Raw genomic sequence first — 21,699 nt, forward strand, 5'->3', positions numbered from 1 at the left:
GAGAGAAAGAGAGAGAAAAAGAGAGAGAGAGAGAGAGAGAGAGAAAGAGAGAGAATCATTATCGTTCTTTCGTTCTTCTTGGCCAAATGTGGTACTGTCTATTGTCTCAGCCCCAGGTGTCTTCATAGATTAGAGCCTTCATTGTAGGATCCCTTCCACAATCAGAAAAGGAAACCCAAACTGCCTGCTTTCAGCAAAGGCACTCAGTCTTGAAAACTCCAGGTCCGGTTCTCACAGCTTGCATCATTTTTTCCCTCCAGGGCAAAAGAAAACCACTAAGAGTAGTATGATCTATAGATCACAAGCCAAAAATTCTGTTCCAACCAGCAGAACGTCATCCTCATTCTACATTTTTCTTTGTCGCACAGGTTACAGTAATTTGCCCATTTTATTTCAAGGGATTTAAGAGTTACTTCCCACAGCTCAAATGTAGATAACTCCTAAATCTTTATCTTTAGCCCTGAGTTCTCCCCAGTCTTTGATGTCTATCTGTGATTGGCAATCTTTACCTGGTTGCCTTGTCAATCTCTCCATCTCATTTCCCAAACTGAGCTAAAAATTTGTAGTTGTTGTTGAGTCATTTTCAGTTGTGTCCAACTTTTTGTGACCCCGTTTTGGGTTTTCTTAGCAAAGATACTAGACTGGTTTACTATTTCTTTCTTTAGCTCACTTTACAGCTGGGGCAACTGAGGCAAAAAGGGTTAATTGACTTGCCCATGGTCACATAGCTGGGAAGTGTCTGACACTAGATTTGAACTTAGGAAGATGAGTCTTTCTGACTCCAGGCACGGTGCTCTATCTACTGTGCCCCCTAACAATCTGTCCTCCATAAATAAATTTTTCTCTGACTTCCCTATTTCAGTTAATGTTACCAATGGCCTTGCAAACTGGAATCTGTCAACTCTTAATTCCTCACCCTTAATTGTTTTCCTTGTCTAATCAGTTACTAGGACCTGTCATTTCCACCACCACCTGACAAAGATCCTAGTTTAAAAAGGCCAAAGTCACCTTTTGCATCTTGAGCCATCACCAGTAATCTTGACTTTTGTCTTGCCACTGGACTTCTATGACTCTGGAGGAGAGAGTGAGGCAAATAATTTTACATAAGACATCACCCTCATGATGTCATTGGCTCTCTTTGAGAACCAAGGATGCACAACAACGTCACCTTCCTTCTCCTTCTTCCCCACTTCTTAGAACCTTCTTCTCCTTACTCTTTCCCTCTCCTGAGATAAGGAGGACATTTTTACCCTTCTCCTTTCTTTGCTCTTTTCCGCTTTGCCCTGCCTCTTTATCTTGTTCTTTTCACCTCCTTCTTTCTTTTCTTCTCTTCCCTTCCTCTCCTTTCAACTTTCTCCTTTGTCTCCTTCTGCTTCCCTTTTCTTTCCTCTCCCACACTCACTCTGTCTTGTCCTGTCCTATCCCACTGACACACAGCTTCAGGTCCTCATCACTAATGGACTAATGTAATTGCCTCCTAAATAGCTTCCTTCCCTTCATGCACCTCCCTCTTCATTTCATTCTATGTATTTCTTGTAGAAAAATCTTCCTAAAGCACAGCTGTAATTATTTAATCACCTACCCCTCTTAACCTTTGTGTGTATGTGTGTATTTGTATGTGTGTGTGTGTGTGTCTGTCTGTATATTTTATGGTTCCATTTGGCTGTCTGGTAAAGCCTATGGACTTCTTTTTCAAAATAATATTTTTAAGTGCTTAAAATAAAATATGTAAGATTACAAGGGAAACCAGTTATGTTGAAACACAGTTGTCAATTTATTATTATTTTTTTAAGTTCATAAACCCAAGGTTGAGAACTTTTGGTTTATAGAATAATGTCCAAATTCCTTAACTTGGTAACCTCCAACTTCCTATTTCAGTCTTCTCTTTTACCTTTCCATATGAATCCTCTGCTCTAGCTAGGCTGGTTTCTTCACCATTCATCAAATATAATCTGCATTCTTTCTCCTTGGTACTTTTTGTATATGCTGTTATTCCCATCTAAAATGTTCTCCTTATCTGGTAATACTACTACTACTACTAATAATAATAATCCATTTATATAGTACTTTGAGGTTTGCAAAATGCTCTGTATCCATTATCTTCCAGCAGCCCTGTAAAGTAACTACGTCTAGCCTTGAAATAATCAGCAGAAGGAAGGCACTAGAATTTTTAAAATTTTTTAAAATTTTATCCTGAACTTCAGAAATAAAATAAGGATTTCCATAACATAGTAGAATAGAAAAAAAGATGATTATACATGAAACTGCAAATCTATTATGTACAACTTGCTATTGTATTTAAACATATAATAAAATTATCATGTCATTTTCTTTTTTTCTCTTCTTTTCTTCCCTCTCCTCCTCTACCCTAGAGATGGCTACCATTAGGCACAAATATGTGTGTGTGTGTGTATATATATATATGTGTGTGTGTGTGTGTGTGTGTGTGTATATATGTGTGTGTGTGTGTGTATGTATATGTAGGTATACATATATATATTTGCCTATACATACATACATACATACATACATACATACATATATACACATATATACGAAGGGAACCAGGAGGTGGAGGAAGAAAACATTCCATGTATGATGTCTCCAGTGAAAATGCCTGGAGTCAGGAGATGGAATGTCTTGTTCAAGGAAAAGCAAGACAGACCAGTGTAATTAGATCAGAGAGCATGTATATGGGTGTTGGGGGTGGGAGATGGGAGGTACAAGATTTATGAAGACTGGAAAGGTAGGGTAGCTTATGTAGGAATGTGGATGCCAAATAGAGGATTTTACATTGAATTGTGGAAGTGATTAGAAGCCACTAAAGTTCATTGAGTATGGAGGTGATATGGTCGCACCTGTGCTTTAGGAAGGTTACTTTGACAGCCGGTTAGAGAATGAACTGAAGTGTAAGGAGTTTTGTGACATGGAGACCAACCACAAGGTTATTACAGTAGTCCATGTTTATGGTGATGAGAGAGCATATATGAGAGTGATTACAAAGATGAAGTGAACAGGCCTTGGCAACTCTCATGAGTGGTGAGAATGAGAAGTTGTAGATAACACTTAAGTTTTTAGCCTGTGGGACTCGGGTGATGCTGGTGCCCACATTAGTAATAGGGAAGTTTGGAAGGGTGGAGGTTTTGGGGAGAAAGAAACTGAGTTCAGTTTTGGGCATATTGAGTTTAAGATGTCTACAAGACATCCACTTTGAAATGTCCAGTGGGCAGTGGAAGATGTGTCTGGAGGTCAACAGAATTTAGGGATAAATAAGTAGATTTAGAATCATCAGCAAGGTGATAATAATCGAATCCATGGGAAATGATGAGATCACCAAGTAAAATAGTATAGAGGGAGAAGAGAAGAGGGTCTTGGACAGAGCCCAGTGGGATGCCCATGGTAAGTTGCCATGTCCTAGATGAAGATCCAGCAAAGGATATTGAGTAGAGATCAGACACATAGGAGGAAAGAATGGTGTCACAAAACCCTAGAAAGAAGAGAGTATCAAGAAGAGGGTGATAAAGTGTCAACTTTGTGTCCACTCTCATGTAGCTAAAATTCCCAAAGTAAAATTGAAACCAAGGTAGGGCCTGACTCCAAATCCACAGCTCTTCTACCATGCCTCACTACTTATTAAATGTCAGCCCCTTCTTCAGAATCCTGCATAAACCTTGCTTCCTCCCAAAACATGATGGTTATTGATCTATGGTATAATCTAGGTTCTACATGTTTTTGTTTTTCTTCATTTCCTTTGAAATTCTAGATTTTTTTGTTTTTCTAAATACATTTTAAATTATTTTGTCTAGACCTATAAAGTAACCCCTTGTTAATCTGACAAAGTACTAATTCTTTAAATTATTTCAGGCAATATAATTTTTTTTAATACATTGCCCTGGCCCAGCCATTAGCACCTAATATAACTAATTATTTAAACTGTTCTTATATATACATGTGTAGTCATGCGAAACACTTCCATAATAGTCATGTTGTGAAAGAAAGCATAGACAAAAAAAACCCTCAAGAAAAATAAAGTTAAAAAAAAAGTATGCTTCAGTCTGCATTCAGACACCATCAATCAACAAAGCCATTCTTAAGAACAAATTGACTTAAGGGACTAAGGCTTGAATCATTGAAATAATGTTTGGGTAATTCAAGTAAAAAACAACAACAGCATAACAAAAAACAAAACCTTGACAAAACTAATACTAAAGGAGTTTGGCCAAGATGTGACACCATGGAAGCCAGACATCTATGTCCAACTGAATTAGTGTTATATCCCTGCTGAATATCTTTTCCATACTATTGTTAAGAAAAGTTTTTGTTAATTGTTAGGTGGTCTGTAAGTATCTCATTTCATTCCATTCCCAAGAAGGAATTACCAGACATGCTAGTCAGTATAGGTCCAGAATATAGTTTTATGCTTTGAAAAGATTTTTGTTTAAATAAGTGTTACATTTTGTTAAAGCCTTTTTCTGCATTCATTGGTATAATCATGTACTTTTATTTGAATGTGCTTAATTATGCTAATTATTTATCTAATTTTGAACCATCATTGCTTTCCTACTATAAATCTAAATTGCTTACGTTTAAGCTTTTTGGTCATCTCGATGAAGATTTTTTACTAGGATTTAAGAAAATTGAATCATAATATTCACTCATTATTGATATCAGTCTGTTACAATTCTCTTTCTTTTGCTGCTCCTTGCTTTTATATCCCAATATAAGTACCACATGAATAGTATAAAAAAGTATTATAGGAATTCAGAAGAAGATGAAACTCAGTATGATATAGTGGGAAAAGCTTTGAATTTGCAGTAAGTTATGCTTAGTTAAGTCACTTAAACTCTCAACACTTTAATTTTCTTATCTGCAGGAAGTTGGATTAGAGGTTTTTGAAAGCACCTTTCTAGCTCAAAGTCTTATGATTTCAGACTTCTTCACCTACTGACATTTATAATTTGTTAATAGCAAAAAGCTGTTACTTGGTTTTGAAGTAGATCCTTGCCCCAGTGCTTTCTAGGACATGTAGCTGTGCCTTTAATCAGCCAATATCAAACACAAATGAGTAGACTGTAATTTTATGAAATGTTCTGTTCACATTTTGAAATTTGGTAGCCCATAAATATTTGTTGATTGAACAAATGTATAGCAGATATTTGGTAGTCTCCTTGAGCACTTTTAGCACATAAAAACAACGTTTGTTGAACTCACAAAGTGTTTATGATTTTTGGAGTTGGTCAGATTTTAGCTATGTCATGCTTTGTAAAGGAATCAATCAATAAGCATTTATTAAGTGCCTATTATATCGCAGGCATTGTACTAAGCACTGGAGATAAAAAAAAAAGAAACGATAATCCCTGCCCTCATGGAGCTTACAATTTAATGGGGGAGACAATATGCAAATAAATAAATAAATATGTGTATGGGTGTGTGTGCGCGCTTGTACACACACACACACATAGAAAGCTATTTGCAGGGTAAATAGGAAACAATTAGTAGAGGGAAGTCACTAGAGTTAAGAGGGGTTGGACAAGGCATCCTGCAGAAGATGATATTTCAGTTGGGACTTAAAGGAAGCCAGAGAGGTCAGTAGTCAGAGCAGAGAAGGGATAGTGTTCCAGGCATGAAGGACAGCCAGAGAAAATGCCTAGAGCTGAGAGATGGAGTATTTGTTCATGGAACCATTAGGAAGCAGTGTCACTGGATGGATGAGTATATGTCAGAGAGTATGGTTTAAGAAAATGATAATGTAGGAGGGGTCTAAGTTATGAAGGGCTTTGAATGCCAAAAGAGCATTTTGTATTTGTTCTTGGTGGCAATAGGAAGCCACTGGAGTTTATTGAGTAGGGAAGTGACATGATCAGACCTGTGCTTTAGGAAAATCTCCTTAGTGGCTGAATGGAGGATAGATTGGAGTAGGGAGAGACTTGAGGCATGTAGACCTACCAGGAAGCTATTGCAATAATCAAGGTGTGAGGTGATGAGGGCCTTCATTACAGTGGTGGCCATATCAGAGGAGAGAAGGGGAAGTACTCAAGAGATGTTGCAAAGTGAAATCTAGAGCCTTGGCAATAGCTTGGATGTGGGCAGTGAGAGATAATATTGACTTCAGGTTGTGAGCTTTAGGCACTAGGTGGGATGGTGTTGTCCTCTATAGAAATAGAGAAGGTACAGGATGGGTGAGGGTTTAGGGGAAAAGATAATGAGTTCAGTTTTGGACATAATGAATTAGAGATGTTTAATAGACATTCAGTTCAAAATGTCTGAAAGTCAGTTGGAGATATAAGATGAGACATCAGCAGAGAGATTGGGGCAGGAAAGGTAGATTTGAGAATCATCAACATAGAAATGGTAATTTCATCCATGAGAGCTGATGATCTCACCAAATGAAGTAATGTAGAGGGAGAAGATAAGAAGGTCCAGGACAGAATCCCATACCCATAGTTAAAGGGTGTGATCTGGAAGAGGATCCAGCAAAGGAGACAGAGAAGGATCAGTTAGATAAGTAGAAGGAAAACCAGGAATGAGTATTGAGAAAATATGATTGGATTTAGCAACTAAAATCAATAGTAATTTTTGAGAGGTGGGTTATGGTGAAATGACAAGGTTGGAAGCCAGATTGTAAGTGTTTGTTAGAAAGACAATGGGAGGAGAGAAGGGGGCGGTGCACAGGGTTTTGTCATCAAGGGGCAGTCAGGTTTCAGTGAGAGCTCGTAGACGGAAGGAGTGGGAGAGGAATAGATTTAAAATGAAGGAAAATTTGTTGTCCATGCAACAGGCATTCCAGAGGGCACAGTGGAAGCAAGCCATCTGGAACAAGACGTTGACAATAGGTGACCTATCAAGTCCTTTCTAACTTTGAGATTCTGCAAAGATGTTAAGTATAATTAAAAGAAAAAAAATCTAGCTGTATTGTGAACTTTTAGTGTGGAGATTCCTCTCACCCACCCACCACTGAAATTCCATAATCCATGTGTAACTTATAGTCCTGGAAAGTTGCATAGGTCATTGAGAGGTTAAGTAATATCATCGCACATTTAAAATGTGTCAGAAGCAGAGTTTGAACTTGTCTTACTCCAAGTGTAGCTTTCTATTTATTGTGCCATGATGCCTTTTGGAAGATAGCATGGAACATAACATTCTTTCATTTTATATTGGTGGATTGGTGAATGAATTCCTTAAGTATGAGGAGGATAATTCTGTGTTATTTGTAATATATATGTGTCATTTTGTTGTTGTTTAGTTGTTTCAGTTGTGTCTTACTCTCTATGACCCCATTTGAGATTTTCTTGGCAAAGATACTGGAGTTTGCCATTTCCTTCTCCAGCTCATTTTAGAGATGAGAAAACTGAACGAAGTAGGGTTAAGTGACTAGCCCAGGGTCACATAGCTAGAAAGTATCCGAGGCCAGATTTGAACTGAGGTCTTCGTGATTCCAGGCCCAACACTCTATCCAGTGAGCCACCTAGTTGTCCTATTACAAGGTGTATACATACGTACATACACACCCACATGTATATATGTGTATATGTGTGTGTATATACACATAGATGTGTGTGAGTATATACATACACATAGAGATTATGATGATAACTCACACTTGAAACTTTGCAAAGTTATATTATCTAATTCCAGCCTCCAAACAACCATTCAAGATATAGGTATTATATTTATTATTATTCTGAATTGGTGAGGAAACTAAGACTTAGATATATTACCGGACTTGATTATGACTAACAATGTACAATCATTGAAGGTTAAAATTTATTGAAGGTAGTGATGCCTCTATATTTAATTCAGTAGTGAATACTATAAGTCTTTGAATGAATGCCATGTGATTGCTTTTTAAAGCATTACATTTATAGTCAAATTGAATTTGTTTGAGCAAGTGAGAACTTTCTCTAATTGTGGTTTTATTTTCTCCCTACCAGTTTGCTGTTTTGTTGTTCACAAGAGGTGCCATGAATTTGTCACTTTCTCTTGTCCGGGTGCAGATAAAGGACCTGACACTGATGTAAGTATATGCAAATGTTTGCTGGTTCACAGAGTCTTTGTCAGACAATTTTTACAATGTTTCTCTGGACATTTTTGCATGGAATGATGATAGATGGCATTCTCTCCTGGGGAACTTTCATACATCATTAGGTTGCACCAAATAACAGGTTAATGACACTGAGTTCAAAGCCATGACTGTCATGTTTATTTTGCACGTTACTATGCAAAGTTTGTCCCACTATATAAAATACTTGTAATTTCTCCTGTAAACATATTGATGAATCATAAAGGGAACATAAATCTGGTTTCATTCCACTTCAAATGGCTTGTTGAATAATGAGTCTTTTATTGCACTCCACTGATGTAATAAAATGTTACTTGTTTGCTTCCTGTGATGCTTGATGCCTTTTCATTATGCATTATAAATTCCCCTGTTGAATAAAATAATTTAACATCTGTTTAGAACAACAATACTTTCAGAAGCTTTCTTTGTCTGAACATATAATGTAGCTTATTTATGTCCTAATTCTATTCTGTCTTTACCATTATCTCCTTGCATTTCTCAGTTGTTCTAGAAATGGGATATATTGGTCAAAATATAAAAATACATGGAGAATATTAACATCTAAAAAGTAGTTAGAGAAAGAGGATAAAAATAAAAGTGATAGAATGGATTTAAGGAGTTTAAAAAAACAGGTGCTACAATAATATTCCATTCATTCTCTCCCTGAACTGACATTAGTTAGCATAAGAGAAGGTTGAAAAAGATGAGATGGAAAAGGCTACTAGAAAACTCATTGGAAGATGAGTCCTCAGAGATTCTTATCTATGTCCTTCCATAAATCCTCCATTAAAATACATACATATGTTAGTACTAGGTATTCCTCTGTCACTGGTTTATGGGTATTTATTTTGTGATAAGTCAAATTTATGACAAATCAAAACCTAGCCCAAAAAAGATTCTTAAATGCCTCATTTCTTATTTCCATTTACTTTCTTTGCTTGAAAAAATATATTGATTATCTCTTCTATTTCAAATATTCAGTTCAAATACTTATTTGAACTATGTGGTTGAAATGAATCCTACCATTGGCACTTGTCCTCTCAAGCCTTCACTACTTTTTCTCAATAAACTTTTCATTCAAGTTACAGCTAATTATTTTTCCAAAAAAAGAAGGAATTTTTGTGGAATTTGGAACTCCTTTCCTTTGTTTTCACATAGGCAGTGATAGAAGTTAATAGTGACCATTTGACAAGGGGATACAATACAAAGTACACAATAGATGGGGTAGTATTCAGAATATTGGACTATTAGCCTTGTTCTTTGGCCTCATACCTAGTCTTGCAAAACTTTCGTTTGACCTTTTTCTACTCCTCTTCTTTTTCTTCCTTGTTTTATGCTAAACAATCTCAGTTTGAGGGCTTAGAAAAGGAATAAGTAGGAATACTATTTATCCTACAATATCCTTTTACATGACTACATCTATTCTACCCCTTTTGTTTTTACCTGACCCAAAACATTAAGGGACTATAATTTTACGTGTTGTCTCTTCTTCCTTGCACTTTTCTCTGTCTTTTTTTCCTCTTTCTCTATTTTATCATTTCTCTCCTTTCTCCCTGATGCTGGGAATGTAGTAGCAGTGATCATGGTGATAGAGCAAGAGGGAGAGAAATAGATATTTCTCACTGAATTTATTTCAATCCCTTTTTCTCCATCTGTTTCAAATACTTCTTAATTTCTTTAATAATACTTAACTAAAAATGGAGATCTATTGTTCAGTTCTTTGAACCATCTGTGTTCTTGTTCTGTTAATCATTCATCCATTTAACAAACATTTATTAAGTGCCTAATATATGCCAGGCACTTTGCTAGAAACTGAGAATACAAAAATAAAAAAGGAAACACTTTATGCCTTTTAAGGAGTTTACATGCTATCAGGTAATACAGTATGCACATAGGAAAAAAACACACAAAATATAAACAAGTTATTTTGTGATGAGAATGTGAGAAGGATTAGAATCAAAGTGGGCTTTCTTTGGAAGTGGTACCTGATCTGTTATTTGAAAGAAGCTAGGAAATCTATTGAATATAAGGGATGAGGGAATTGAAAAGATGATAGTACCTGAGGTTGCAAAACTTGGTGGCCTGAAAGAATGATTTCAAAAGAAATAGGCAAGTTAGGAAAAAGGGAAAATTAGGGGTGACTGGAAGAGAATGAGTTAGTTCTTTTTTCAACATGTTAAGAGTTTTGTCATATTTCTTCATATTTTCTAAATCATTCTTAATTTTAGAGCCTAAAACTATATATAAGGATATGAGGATACAAGAGTGTACCAGATATAATGGGGAGATATTTTGTGGCTTTTGGTTTTGACATGCACTTTTCCTACTTCCCTCTCAACTGTATTCAAGGGCTTTTTAAATAATCTTTTAAAAAAGCCAGCAAATGGATGATGGCAGTCTTTCTTACTGTTTTTAATAGTTTGCAACTTTTTTTTTTGATGAGGCAATTGGGGTTAAGTGACTCGCCCAGAGTCACACAGCTAGTGTGTGTTATATGTCTGAGGTCACATTTGAACTCTGCTCCTTCTGACTTCAGGGCCAGTCGTCTATCCACTGCACCACCTAGCTGCCCTGCAACTTTTCATTTGAAAAGTGTTTCTATTATTAACCACTTACTCTTCGGGTTTTGACTTTTCGTCTTTATGTGTATAATTTCCTACATGTCTTGGATACTAGAGCCTGTGAAAGATATAATATGTAGTTCTGCTTTTTGTATTAAAATGATAGTATTTATTTCTTCTTTTATTTGGGCAACGGTTATTAAGTGCCTCCTATGTGCATAGCACAATGCTAGATATTGAAGGCCACTTGCCTTCATGTTAACTGCAATCAGGCAAGTCAGTTTGGGAGACAAAATGTATACACATGATAAGTTAAAGAATACTGATATTTTGTATCACACACAAGTAATCTCCTGCTTCCACGTAGCATGTATTACCTTCAGAATTATTAAAAGCTAAAGAGTGATTTTGATAGAGATAGGCTTCTATTTATTTTATTACACTTGATCCTCCCACAGTAGTAAATGTCATAAATCAGTTTATGATTAAATGCCTAATGAGTGAAAGAGATACTATGTGCCATCAAAGGATGGAAATATTGGTGGAGGTGGATTAGGAAACCTGGACTCAATTCTCTGCTCTTACACTTAACTTAGTGACCCTAGGCAAGTCACTTAACCTTGACATGCTTCAGTTTCTTCTGTAAAATAGAAATGTGAATACCTAGCTCATTACCTCATAGGTATATTGTAAGCAATGTATAATTTAAACTTTAAAGTACTTTTTGAATATTGAGGTCTTATTCTTAATTATCTAGTATTATCTTATGGAAATAACATCTGACTGAGTTATATTTATACATCTGAAACTTACTGGTTATAAGGCCATGAGCAGGTTATTGAACATCTCTGAACTTCATTTTCTTCATTTGTTAGGATGCTAACAATTCCTTATAACCAAGAAGAAAAAGAAAGAGAAAAAAAGTCTTGCAAAGCTAACCAACCTATCAGTCAAGTCTGACAATATATACCATGGTTAATCCCCATTATTTCCAACCGCTGTGAAGGAAGGAAGAAAGATATTTCCATATCTCTTTCTCAGCGAATCCTGCTTAGTTATTATGGATATAACGATTTTTAAAAATTGATTTTCTAATCTATGAGCATCTACTTTGTAAATTCTTTGCTACTACGTAAAAGTGCTGCTCTAATTATTTTGGTGTATGTTGTACTTTTGCTTCTATCCTTGACTTCGTTCTTCATAGCAGTAAGATCTCTTGATCAAAATTGCTTTCCAGAATGATTAAACAAATTCATAGCTTCATAACAGTATAGTAATGTGCCAGTCTTCCGACAATACCTCCAGCAGTTTCAATTTCCATCTTTTGTCATTTTTGTCAATTTGCTAGGTGTGAAGTGAAACTCAAATTTGTTTTGATTTGCATTCCCTTATTATTAATGATTAGTGGCAGTCTTTTTTTTTCTACTGTTGTTAATAGTTTGCAACTTTTCTTTTGAAAAGTATTAATATTATTAACCGCTTATTCACTGAGGTTTGACTTTTCGGTATGTGTATACATATATATATGTGTGTGTATATATATATATATATGTAAATACACGCACACTTAATTTCCTGGATATTAGAGCCTGTGAAAAATAGATGTACTTTTTCCAAATCAGTTGCTTCCTATCTTAGTTATGTTGATTCTGTTGGTTCAAAACTTTTTCAATTTCATATAATATATATTATTTAGTTCATTTTTTTACTTTATTATTTATTTTTATATTTTGTAATCCCTTTTATCCCTTATTAAGCATTCTTCCCTTAGTTTTAGTTGTGAAGGTACCTAATACTGTTCTCTCTTGTTTTATGGTATGAATTCATTTTGAGATCAGTGCGCTATGTGGTATTTAAGGTGTGGAACTAATTTTTCCAATTCCAATTTTCAATTTCAGTTTCCAATTCCAATTCATTCCAAATTCCTTAGAAATTAGATCAAATAGGGTATTCTTCCCCCCTTCTTTATATTCTTGCATTTATTGAAGACTGAATTATCTAATATGATTGTTTCTGGGTCATCTTTCTCCATTCAATAAATATTTATTAAGTAACAACTATGTGCCAGATGCTATGCTAAGTGCTGGGATACAGAAAGAGGGAAAAGACAATCCCTGCCCTCTCCTTTTCTGTTTTTTAGCCAATACAAAATGGTTTTGATGATTACTAATTTGTAATATACTTTGAGTTCCCTTCATCTTTTATTTCTGCTTTTTCCTGTAGAAATTCTAGATTTCTTCCTCCAAATGAATTTTGTTATGTCCTCTTGTATCCATTTGGTAATTTAATTGGTATAGCACTAAAATCTTACAAATTAATTTAGGAAAATCATCATTTTAGTCATATTGTCATAGCCCATTCCTGAGTACTGGATATTACTTGATTTATTTGCATGATTCTTTATTTCACTTAAGAGTTTTTTGTAGTTGTAGTCATAACATCTAGAATATGCTTTGTTAGATCCACTCCCAGATATTTTATTCATTTTTTAGTTTTTTTAAATAAGACTTCCCTTTCTATTATTTCCTTAAGATTTTGTTATTCTTTCATAGAAATATTATTGAATTTTCTGGGTTCATTATGTTATGACAAATTACCAAAGGTACTATTTTTATCAGGTTTTTTTTTTACAGTTCCTGATAATTATTAAGTAAATCATCATATTATTTGCTGATTGGTATAGTTTTGTTTCATCTTTGTCTATCTTTATGTCTTTAATTTCTCTTTTTTGCCTTGTGCTATCATGAACATTCCAAACACAGCAATAATAACTAGCATTTACATAACACTTAAAGATTTGCTCGTAGTATCTCATTTGATCTGAACAATAAGGAAGGTGTTATTTTTGCCCCATTTTATACATGAAGAAATGGAGGCTGAGAGAGGTCAATTGACTAGAATCACACAGCTGGAAAGTGACTGAGGATTTTGAATTCCGGTCTCCCTGAGTTCAAGTCCAGTGCTCTAGCTATTATATAACCTTATGTCAAATAATAGTGGGGAAAGTGGTCATCCTTTTTTTGGGAAACTTTTATTATTTCCCATTGCATATAATGCTATCTTTGCTTTTAGATACATGCTTTTAAAATAGTATTTTAAAAAATAAGGTCCTTAGTTAATGGATATTCTTTTTTAAAAGCATGAGTGACTTTTATATTTTGTGAAATATTTTTTTCTTTATCCATTGATATAATCACATGCTTTAGAATGATTTTGTTTTTGATACGGTTTATTATATTAATTGTTTCTTTAGTGTTGAGTCACCCTTGTATTCTTGGTACAATTCCAACTTGATCATAGTGAATAATTTTTTGCTATTACTGCTTTAGTCCTTAGGCCAGAATTTTATTTAATACTTTTGAATTAGTATTCATTAATGATATTGGTCTATAATTTCTCTTGTTTTGTTCTTTCCTGTTTTTAGTTATTAGGATCATATTTGTATTATAAAAGGAATTTTTCCTTCAATTTTTAAAACTAATTTGTATACTGTGGGTATTCATTTTGAGGCCATAGACATTGAAGTAGAGTATTTCCTCTGCATGTCAGAATTGAGAAAATCTAGGGCTAATTAAGTTTTTCTTGCACATAGATACTTCATCCCTCCCCCTTTTTTGACACACTTAAAATTACTTTTATTATTTACAGGGTAGAACACAGCCCAGATGTAATTAATATCTCATTTATTCATTGGAATTTGGCTTGAACTTACAGATACAGACAATGTGTCTTATTGTCTATTTTGGTTGCTTGGATTTGCATCTTGAAGAATTTGCAAGATTTTCAGCTTTACTTCATAGAATAATTTTAGAATAATAAGAGTAGCTTTTCTGTGGAAGAAGAAAGTAGACAAAACTGTATAGGAAGATTAAGATCAAACTTGTTTTTTATACTTTATATTTCCTCCTTTTAAGCATTTTGTGTTTATGACTTTTTCTTATCTTAACATTTTCCTTGAAATATCTTTATTACAGCATTGTGATATTATTTTCCTGAATATCTTATCTCCCCTGTTTATGGCATGAACTCTTTGAATCAGGAACTTCTTTGTTATTCACATAGGGTCTCACATATAGTAGGTGTGTAATGGGATAATTTTTTTTCTAATCAATTTTTAAAACTTGGAAACCCACAAATTTATTCATAGAGATAGCATGGCATAGTGGTAGAGAGTTGACTTGGAGTCGGGAAAACCTGGGTTCCTAGTCTGACTTTGATATGTACTGGTTATCTAATCATGGGCAAAGTATTTAACTCTCCTGTGCCCTAGGTAACTCTCTAAGATTATAAATTACAACTGAATTGTTAATCTGCATTGGTGAAGGCCATTTTCAGGGTGGAACACGAATGAGGTGGCATGTGAAGTTACACACTACATGTGAGTCGCTCATATGTTAATAATTTGGGCAATTGGAGTCTGCTCAGGTCCTTAGATGACTACTGCAGAAAAAGTGAATGTAGCTTGAATTATAGCTAGAAAGCCACTTAAAAGCAAAGAGATTTGGGTTCAAGTTCTGTCTCTGACATATATTGACTGTGTGACCCTGGGCAAGTCAATTAACTTCTCAGTCCTCTAGGAAACTCTCTGACACTATAAGTTATTGAGAAAGTGTTGAGCTGCATTGATCAAAGGAGTTTCCTCACCTGAGAGTTTCTTATTCCTAACTAGAAATGCAGTAGCTTTCTTGAAAAGCAGGAATAAAAATTAGAAACAGTTCTCCCTTTGTGGACTTTTATGTCCTTTTTCATGAAGCTGTTTAAAATTTTTTTAAAGGAATGGTGAAAAATATTCATAGGTTAGCATAATTTTTAACCCATAGATTAATTTTTTAGAATGATGAACAAAATATTTATATATTACTTTTTAATAATATGGAATGCTATGTTCAGTTCCTGGGCACCGTAGGTTTAAATTGACATTTGTAGCATGGAGAGTGTCCAGAGAAGGGTAAGCAGAATGGTAAAGCTCCTTGAATCCATGTCATGTGAGAATTGGTGGAAGTCACTAAATATATTTAGCCTGGAGGAGAGAAAAATCATTAGAGCTGTCTAAAAATATTATTTTTAAATCAGAATATCTAAAATATTAAAAAAAATTAGAATGATCTAAACTGTTATGTGCTGTTTTGAAATGTGGAGGCTTCCCCCAGTTGGAAATTTTCAGCTGGAGTCTAGAGGACCACTTTTTGGATATTTTTGTTGTTTGTCTATATTCGAAGAGGATCAAAATGACATCATGATATCAGGGTCAATATACAGTGCATTCAGCTGTGGCTAATCATAAGCTTGGAAGGCTCCACCATAGGTCAGCACAAATAGTCAGCATGATCATTTGAGAAGGAAATGTCTCTAAATTTGCCCTTTTTTATATTCTTTTGAGCTATCCCAATTCCCCTTTGCTCATAGAACACAGCACCTTCTTTGATACAGGCATGCCATGCTGGATCATCTTGTGCCAGTGTTTCCCATATCTCACAATTGATTCCAAAGTTCTTCAGAAAGACCTTGAGAGTGTCCTTGTATCACTTCTTCTGACAACCATGCGAATGCCTGCCTTGTGTGAGTTTTCTGTAAAATAGTATTTCAGGCAAAAATACATTTGGCATTTGAACAATGTGGCCAGCCCATTGGACTTGCACTCTCTGCAGTAGAGTTTGAATGCTTGCTAGTTCAGCTCAAGAAAGGACCTTGGATATATGGTTATGAAGGTACCTTTCAACCAAGGGGTTGGCTAGGTGGCTGTTCAAGTCCCTATTCTTGAAATTCTGTAATTCTATGATCACAACATTTGACACTGTCCAATATGTTTCTTAAAAAAGGAAGATAAGTTATAAATTATATAAAAGGCTACTCATAGCTATTGTCTTCAAGAATAAAAGTTATGGAACTGATACACTGGAAATTCTGTAATAAAAATATGTATGACATATTATGAATGCCCCTGGAGTTTTTACTAAGAAGCAAAGAAGCTCTTGAAGAAACAGAGATAATTGAGGATTGATAAGGACCTGAGGTTTTCCTTGAATTATACTTCATGATAGTGTCCTAAAGATCTACATATATTACTACAGTTTCTTGAACTCATTTTGCATCTGAATCAGGCAGTGACCTTTTGTCATACATTTCTTACTTAAGATCCCTAATAATGGCAACCATTTTTAAAATGTAAATGCTGCAGTATAAGCATATCACCCAGAGGAACAGTAGGGAGGCAGACAGTGGGGATTCTGAGACTGTGCTTGTGAATCTTTGTTTTGGACCTATTTTAGCCTTCTTCATCCAACTATCCTTCCCAGCTGTTCTCATACCTCTTCCCTGAAACCAAGCCACCCTCTTTGTTCACTCTTCTAATGAATAATTCTGTGTCTCTCTCTCCTGGCTCAGAAGGCTGAGGGGAGAGATCAAGAAAGACTTCATGAATTAGTTGGCATAAGCTGATCCTTCAAAGGAAGAACTAGGGGTTTCTCGAGGCCAAAGTAATCAAGAAGAATGTTCTAGGCATGGGGGCCATCTTGTTCAAAGAACACTCAAACCAATGGAGATGGACATTTTTGGAAGTTATACCAAATACTCTAATTCAGAATTTCCCTTTGAACCATGAAATTAGGGTTGAGGGAATAAAATACATAGGGCTGAAAGACAGCAACAATTAAAATAAAGTATTTATTTTTGCTCAGCATGTTTTTTCATAAATACGTTTTAGCTGGAGAAGTTTTAAAAAGAGTCAAGGGAATGGAAACATGAAAATCTGTTCAAGGGGGTTAAAGCATTTGGAAGTATTACACTCTAAGCTACATTTTCTTTCAGCTGTTTTATTTTCATTAATCTCCAAAGTCTTCAGCAAATGACTTTGGGCTATGGAGAGGAAAATATCTACATAATTTTGTATAGTAGACAATTCTGTAATAATCACATATTCTGGTGAATTTTTAAAAACTGCACCAGGGTAGCAGAATCCTGGAGACTACAGGAAGGGGAAAGCATGTAAAAGGCTGATGTAGTCATCCAAATATTTGGAAACACACTAAATGAAATAAATTAACATGTGTAAAGATAGAGAAGCTTTTCTTTCAGTCAAACCTTCAAGTTTGTGAAGCTATTAAAAAATAAAGGAAAAATCAATATAAGTAGAATAAGAGAAGTGATCATTTGGGGAAAATTTGTTGCATAAAATCTCTCTGATAAGGGTGTGACATACAAGATAATGAGTAAATTCCCATTGACTGGTGAGTGGATAAACAAACCGTAATGTATAAATGATAGAATAGTATCATATTTTAAGAAGTGATGAATTCGAAAAAACATGAAGAAGCATGGGAAGACTTCTGCGAAATGATCCAAAGTAAAATAATTAAAACCAGGAAAATAATATTCATGATAAATGCAATATTTTGAATGGGAATAACAGAAACAACAAATCGAAATTGAATGCTCTGTAATTATAATGACCAATCTTGGCCCCCAAGAGAGATAGCTTTCACTCTTCTTTGCAAAGAGAGGTAAGGGACTGTAGGTGTGGAACACTGGAGATAATGTTGAACTTAATTGATATGTCGGTTAGCTTTCTTGAACTACATTTTTTACTCTTTTAAAAAAAACCAAAACTCTTGCTTAGATTCTTATAATCTAGTCACTGCTCAGAGTCTTATCATCTAGCCACTGTTCACATGAAACAGACAAGAAAAGGTTTTTACAGTGGAGGGGAAATGGGGAAAGGTGAGAGGGAATGAGTGAATCTTATTCTCACAGGTTTTGGCTTAAGGAGGGAATAACATACACAATGGGGTATGGAAATCTACCTTACCCTACAAGAAAATAAGGGGGGAAGAGGACAAGAGAGGAGGGGGTTGATAGAGGGGAGGGCAGATTGGGGGAGGGGAATAATCAAAAGCAAACACTTCTGAAGAGGGACGGGATCAAAAGAGAGAATAGAATAAATGGGGGGGTAGGATAGGATGAAGGGAAATATACTTAGTTTTTCACAGCATGTCTACTATGGAAGTGTTTTGCATGACTACACATCCATAACTTTACTGAGATGCTTGCCTTTTCAATAAGGGTGGGTAGGGAAGGAGGAAGGGAGAAAATTTGTAACCCAAAGTTTTAAAAACACATGTTAAAAATTTTTTAAAAAGTAAGATTAAAAAAAATTCTTGTCATAAACATTTAATACGATGCCTGGCACATAATAGGCATTTAATGAATGTTTATTGATTAATTGATTGATTGATAAGGGATGAATAGCTCTCTGGAAGGTTGGAAGGTATCTATTGGAAAATTAGAATAATGTAAAAACAAAAGATGCCCAAATTTAAAATGGGGTATTAAAAGAGACAATAGTTGTTAATGGTGATTACTCATAAAATGAAACTTCCTGGACAAAACTCTATTAGAAAAGTATTTAATGAACTTAGTTGTTGTTGTTTTTTCCGCAATCTCCCATTGTTAAATGGGACAATAAATGCTTTCTGTATTTGCTTCATGTAGTAAAAGATACCAAATCCAAAAGAAACCTTAGGTTTGCTGACATGATGGTTTTTTGATGCTTTACTCTGACTCAGTTATTTGCCTGCTTTCCTAAACTTCCCTCAAACTAAGAGATAGTAGATGATATCCTTAAAATTCTGACATTCATAGCTCCATTTGTAACAAAAATTAAATATTGAAGAGTAGTAATTAGTAAACTTATTTGTACTTATTATTAGAACAAATTTGGTTTTAAATGCTAAATGTGTGTATGTGTGTCTGTGTGTATATATATATATAAAGATAAATAAATGTCTATACCAACATATAATCATATAAGCCAACCAAATTACATTTATTTTAATGCACTTTAAACAAAAAAAGTTAAAATTTGTGAAAGAGTGTTGGACAGCTATTCAAAAATTATTGCTGAAAAGGGAGGCAGTGTGGTACAGTGAGGGGACACTAACCTATGAGCCATTCCTGGCTTCAAGTTAAAGCTTGTCACTGGACAATTTTGTGCTTGGAGACAATGTGGCAGATTGGATAAAAAAACTGGAGCTCAGATTTCAGATCTTCTCTTAGATAATAGATGTGTCATCTGGGGGCAGTTCTCTTAACCTCTCTGAATCTCAGTTTACTTATATGTAAAATGGGGACAATAGAGGGGCTTAATAATATTATTTTCTTCACATGATTGCTGTGAGAATACATTGAGATGATGCATTTATAATGCTTTATAAACCTTAAAATGTCATCAATGGGAACTTTTATTATAATTGTAATTACTTTTTCTTTTTCCTTCTTCCTTCATCTATTTTAATAATAATTAGGCAAGTCACTTAATATTCTGTGACCTTAAGTTCCTCATCAGTAAAACAGATGGTTGAATTAGACATTCTATAAGATTCCTCCAAATCCTTTAAATTAATTAATTAATTAATTTACACTCATTCATTTAGTGTTTTTAAAGTGTTTTCTTCCCAGTTTTTCCTCTACTTCTCTTACTTGCTTCTCAAAATCCTTTTTGAGCTCTTCCATGGCCTGGAACTGATTCATATTTTTCTAGGAGCTTTGACTTTGTTGTCTTCTTCTGGTTGTATGTTTTGATCTTCTTTGTTACCAAAGAAAGATTTTATGTTCTGACTTTTTTTGCGCAGTTTGCTCATGATCCCAGCCAATTACTTGAGTTTTAAACTCGTTGTTAAGGTAGGGGTATGCTTCCAGTGTGGAGAATGTAGTGTCCCAAGCTTCAGGGGTTTTGTGCAGCTGTTTTCAGAGATACTTTTAGGGACCTGTAAGTTTTTAGTTCTTCCAAGGGGGTATGAACAAGGATGAGGTGTTTACTCTTCAGGAGAAAGAGAATCCTGCAAAGCAAGAGAATCCTGCCTCAGCACCAGCAAAGAGGTCCCTGCAAATGCCCTCTGATTCCCCATTTGATTCCCCCTCAGTCTGTGGGCCAGAAGCTCTAGAAGCAGCCGCCACCTTGGGGTACACCAGGACTGGGGCTAGGACTGAGCTTCTCTCTCACCGTAGTCACAGACTTTTCCTACTGACCTTCTAAGTTGTCTTTGGCATTTATGGATTGAAAAGTCTGAAAACTGCCACAGCTGCCCATGATTCAGTCCCCTGAGGCCTACTCCAGGTTTACTGAGGCCTGGTTTGCCTGCGTGCCCACGCTGAGCTGTATTTCTCTCCCAGTCTGGCGTGATAAACCTTTCTAATCAACTATCCAGGTTGTCTTCGGCTGGAAATTTGTTTCACTCTGTCTTTTTGTGGGTTTTGCTGCTCTAGAATTTGTTCAGAGTCATTTTTTACAGGTATTTGGAGGGTTTTCGGAGAGAGCCCAAGCAAGTCACTACTTTTACTCCACCATCTTTGCTCAGCCCCCTAAAGTATTTTGAAACATTTCTTTTGTACTGTGTCAAATACTTTAGGGTTTACAAAAATTAAGAAGATATTCCCTGCCCTCAAGGCATTAACCTTTTAGTAGGGGTGGTCTGACAAATGTCAACATATAGCTATTAACACAAACTGCAATAGTATTAGTGCCATACGAAAGATACAAAGAAAGCAATTTTTAGCCTTCAGAAGGAGAGAGATCATATTTCAGTAAGTGGGTATGGAAAGTCTTCGTGAAGCATGTGGGCAGCAGAGAAAACTAAAACTAAAACTAAAAAAAAATATTTTGGCTGTAGTTCCTCTTTCTTGCCCTTCACCTTGTTTGTATTGCAGCCTTCACCCTGTCTGCAAACTTCCTTACTGCTGAAACAGGTTGGGATTATAAGAGATAGCAAACCTGAAGAAGAACCTTTCTTGTTATTAGCCCAGCAACAGGCTTTTTCCAATCTAAGGATACCATCTCCCCTATTCCTACCCTGTGAATCCCTCAGCAACAGCTCTTTCCAATCCTGAGGTACCCCATACCCAATTCACCTCCTGCGTGAATTGAAACCTACATAAGCTTTGTCCTTTTGTTCTTTTGGGGAGTCTCTGCCCGTGAGGGAAAGGGCTTTGTTGCTAGTGAACTCAATAAAGCCTAATTGGGTCCTAAATGTATGATATTGGGTTTGGGTTATGGTTTTGGTTCTGGTTCTAGTTTGTTGTGGTACC

General features: G+C 35.3%; 1 protein-coding gene across 1 annotated transcript in view; it reads left to right on the forward strand.

Moving 5' to 3' along the window:
• Positions 1–21,699, forward strand: part of PRKCA (protein kinase C alpha) — a 438,280-nt gene that overhangs the window by 191,814 nt on the left and 224,767 nt on the right. The window contains exon 3 of the mRNA XM_027873394.1: positions 7,932–8,014. Coding sequence (XP_027729195.1) covers positions 7,932–8,014 — 83 coding nt within the window. The remainder of the gene's footprint in view (positions 1–7,931; positions 8,015–21,699) is intronic.

The sequence above is a fragment of the Vombatus ursinus genome, unplaced genomic scaffold (genome assembly GCF_900497805.2).
Source record: "Vombatus ursinus unplaced genomic scaffold, bare-nosed wombat genome assembly UNPS02014801.1, whole genome shotgun sequence".
In the NCBI taxonomy this organism is placed as follows: Eukaryota; Metazoa; Chordata; class Mammalia; order Diprotodontia; family Vombatidae; genus Vombatus; species Vombatus ursinus.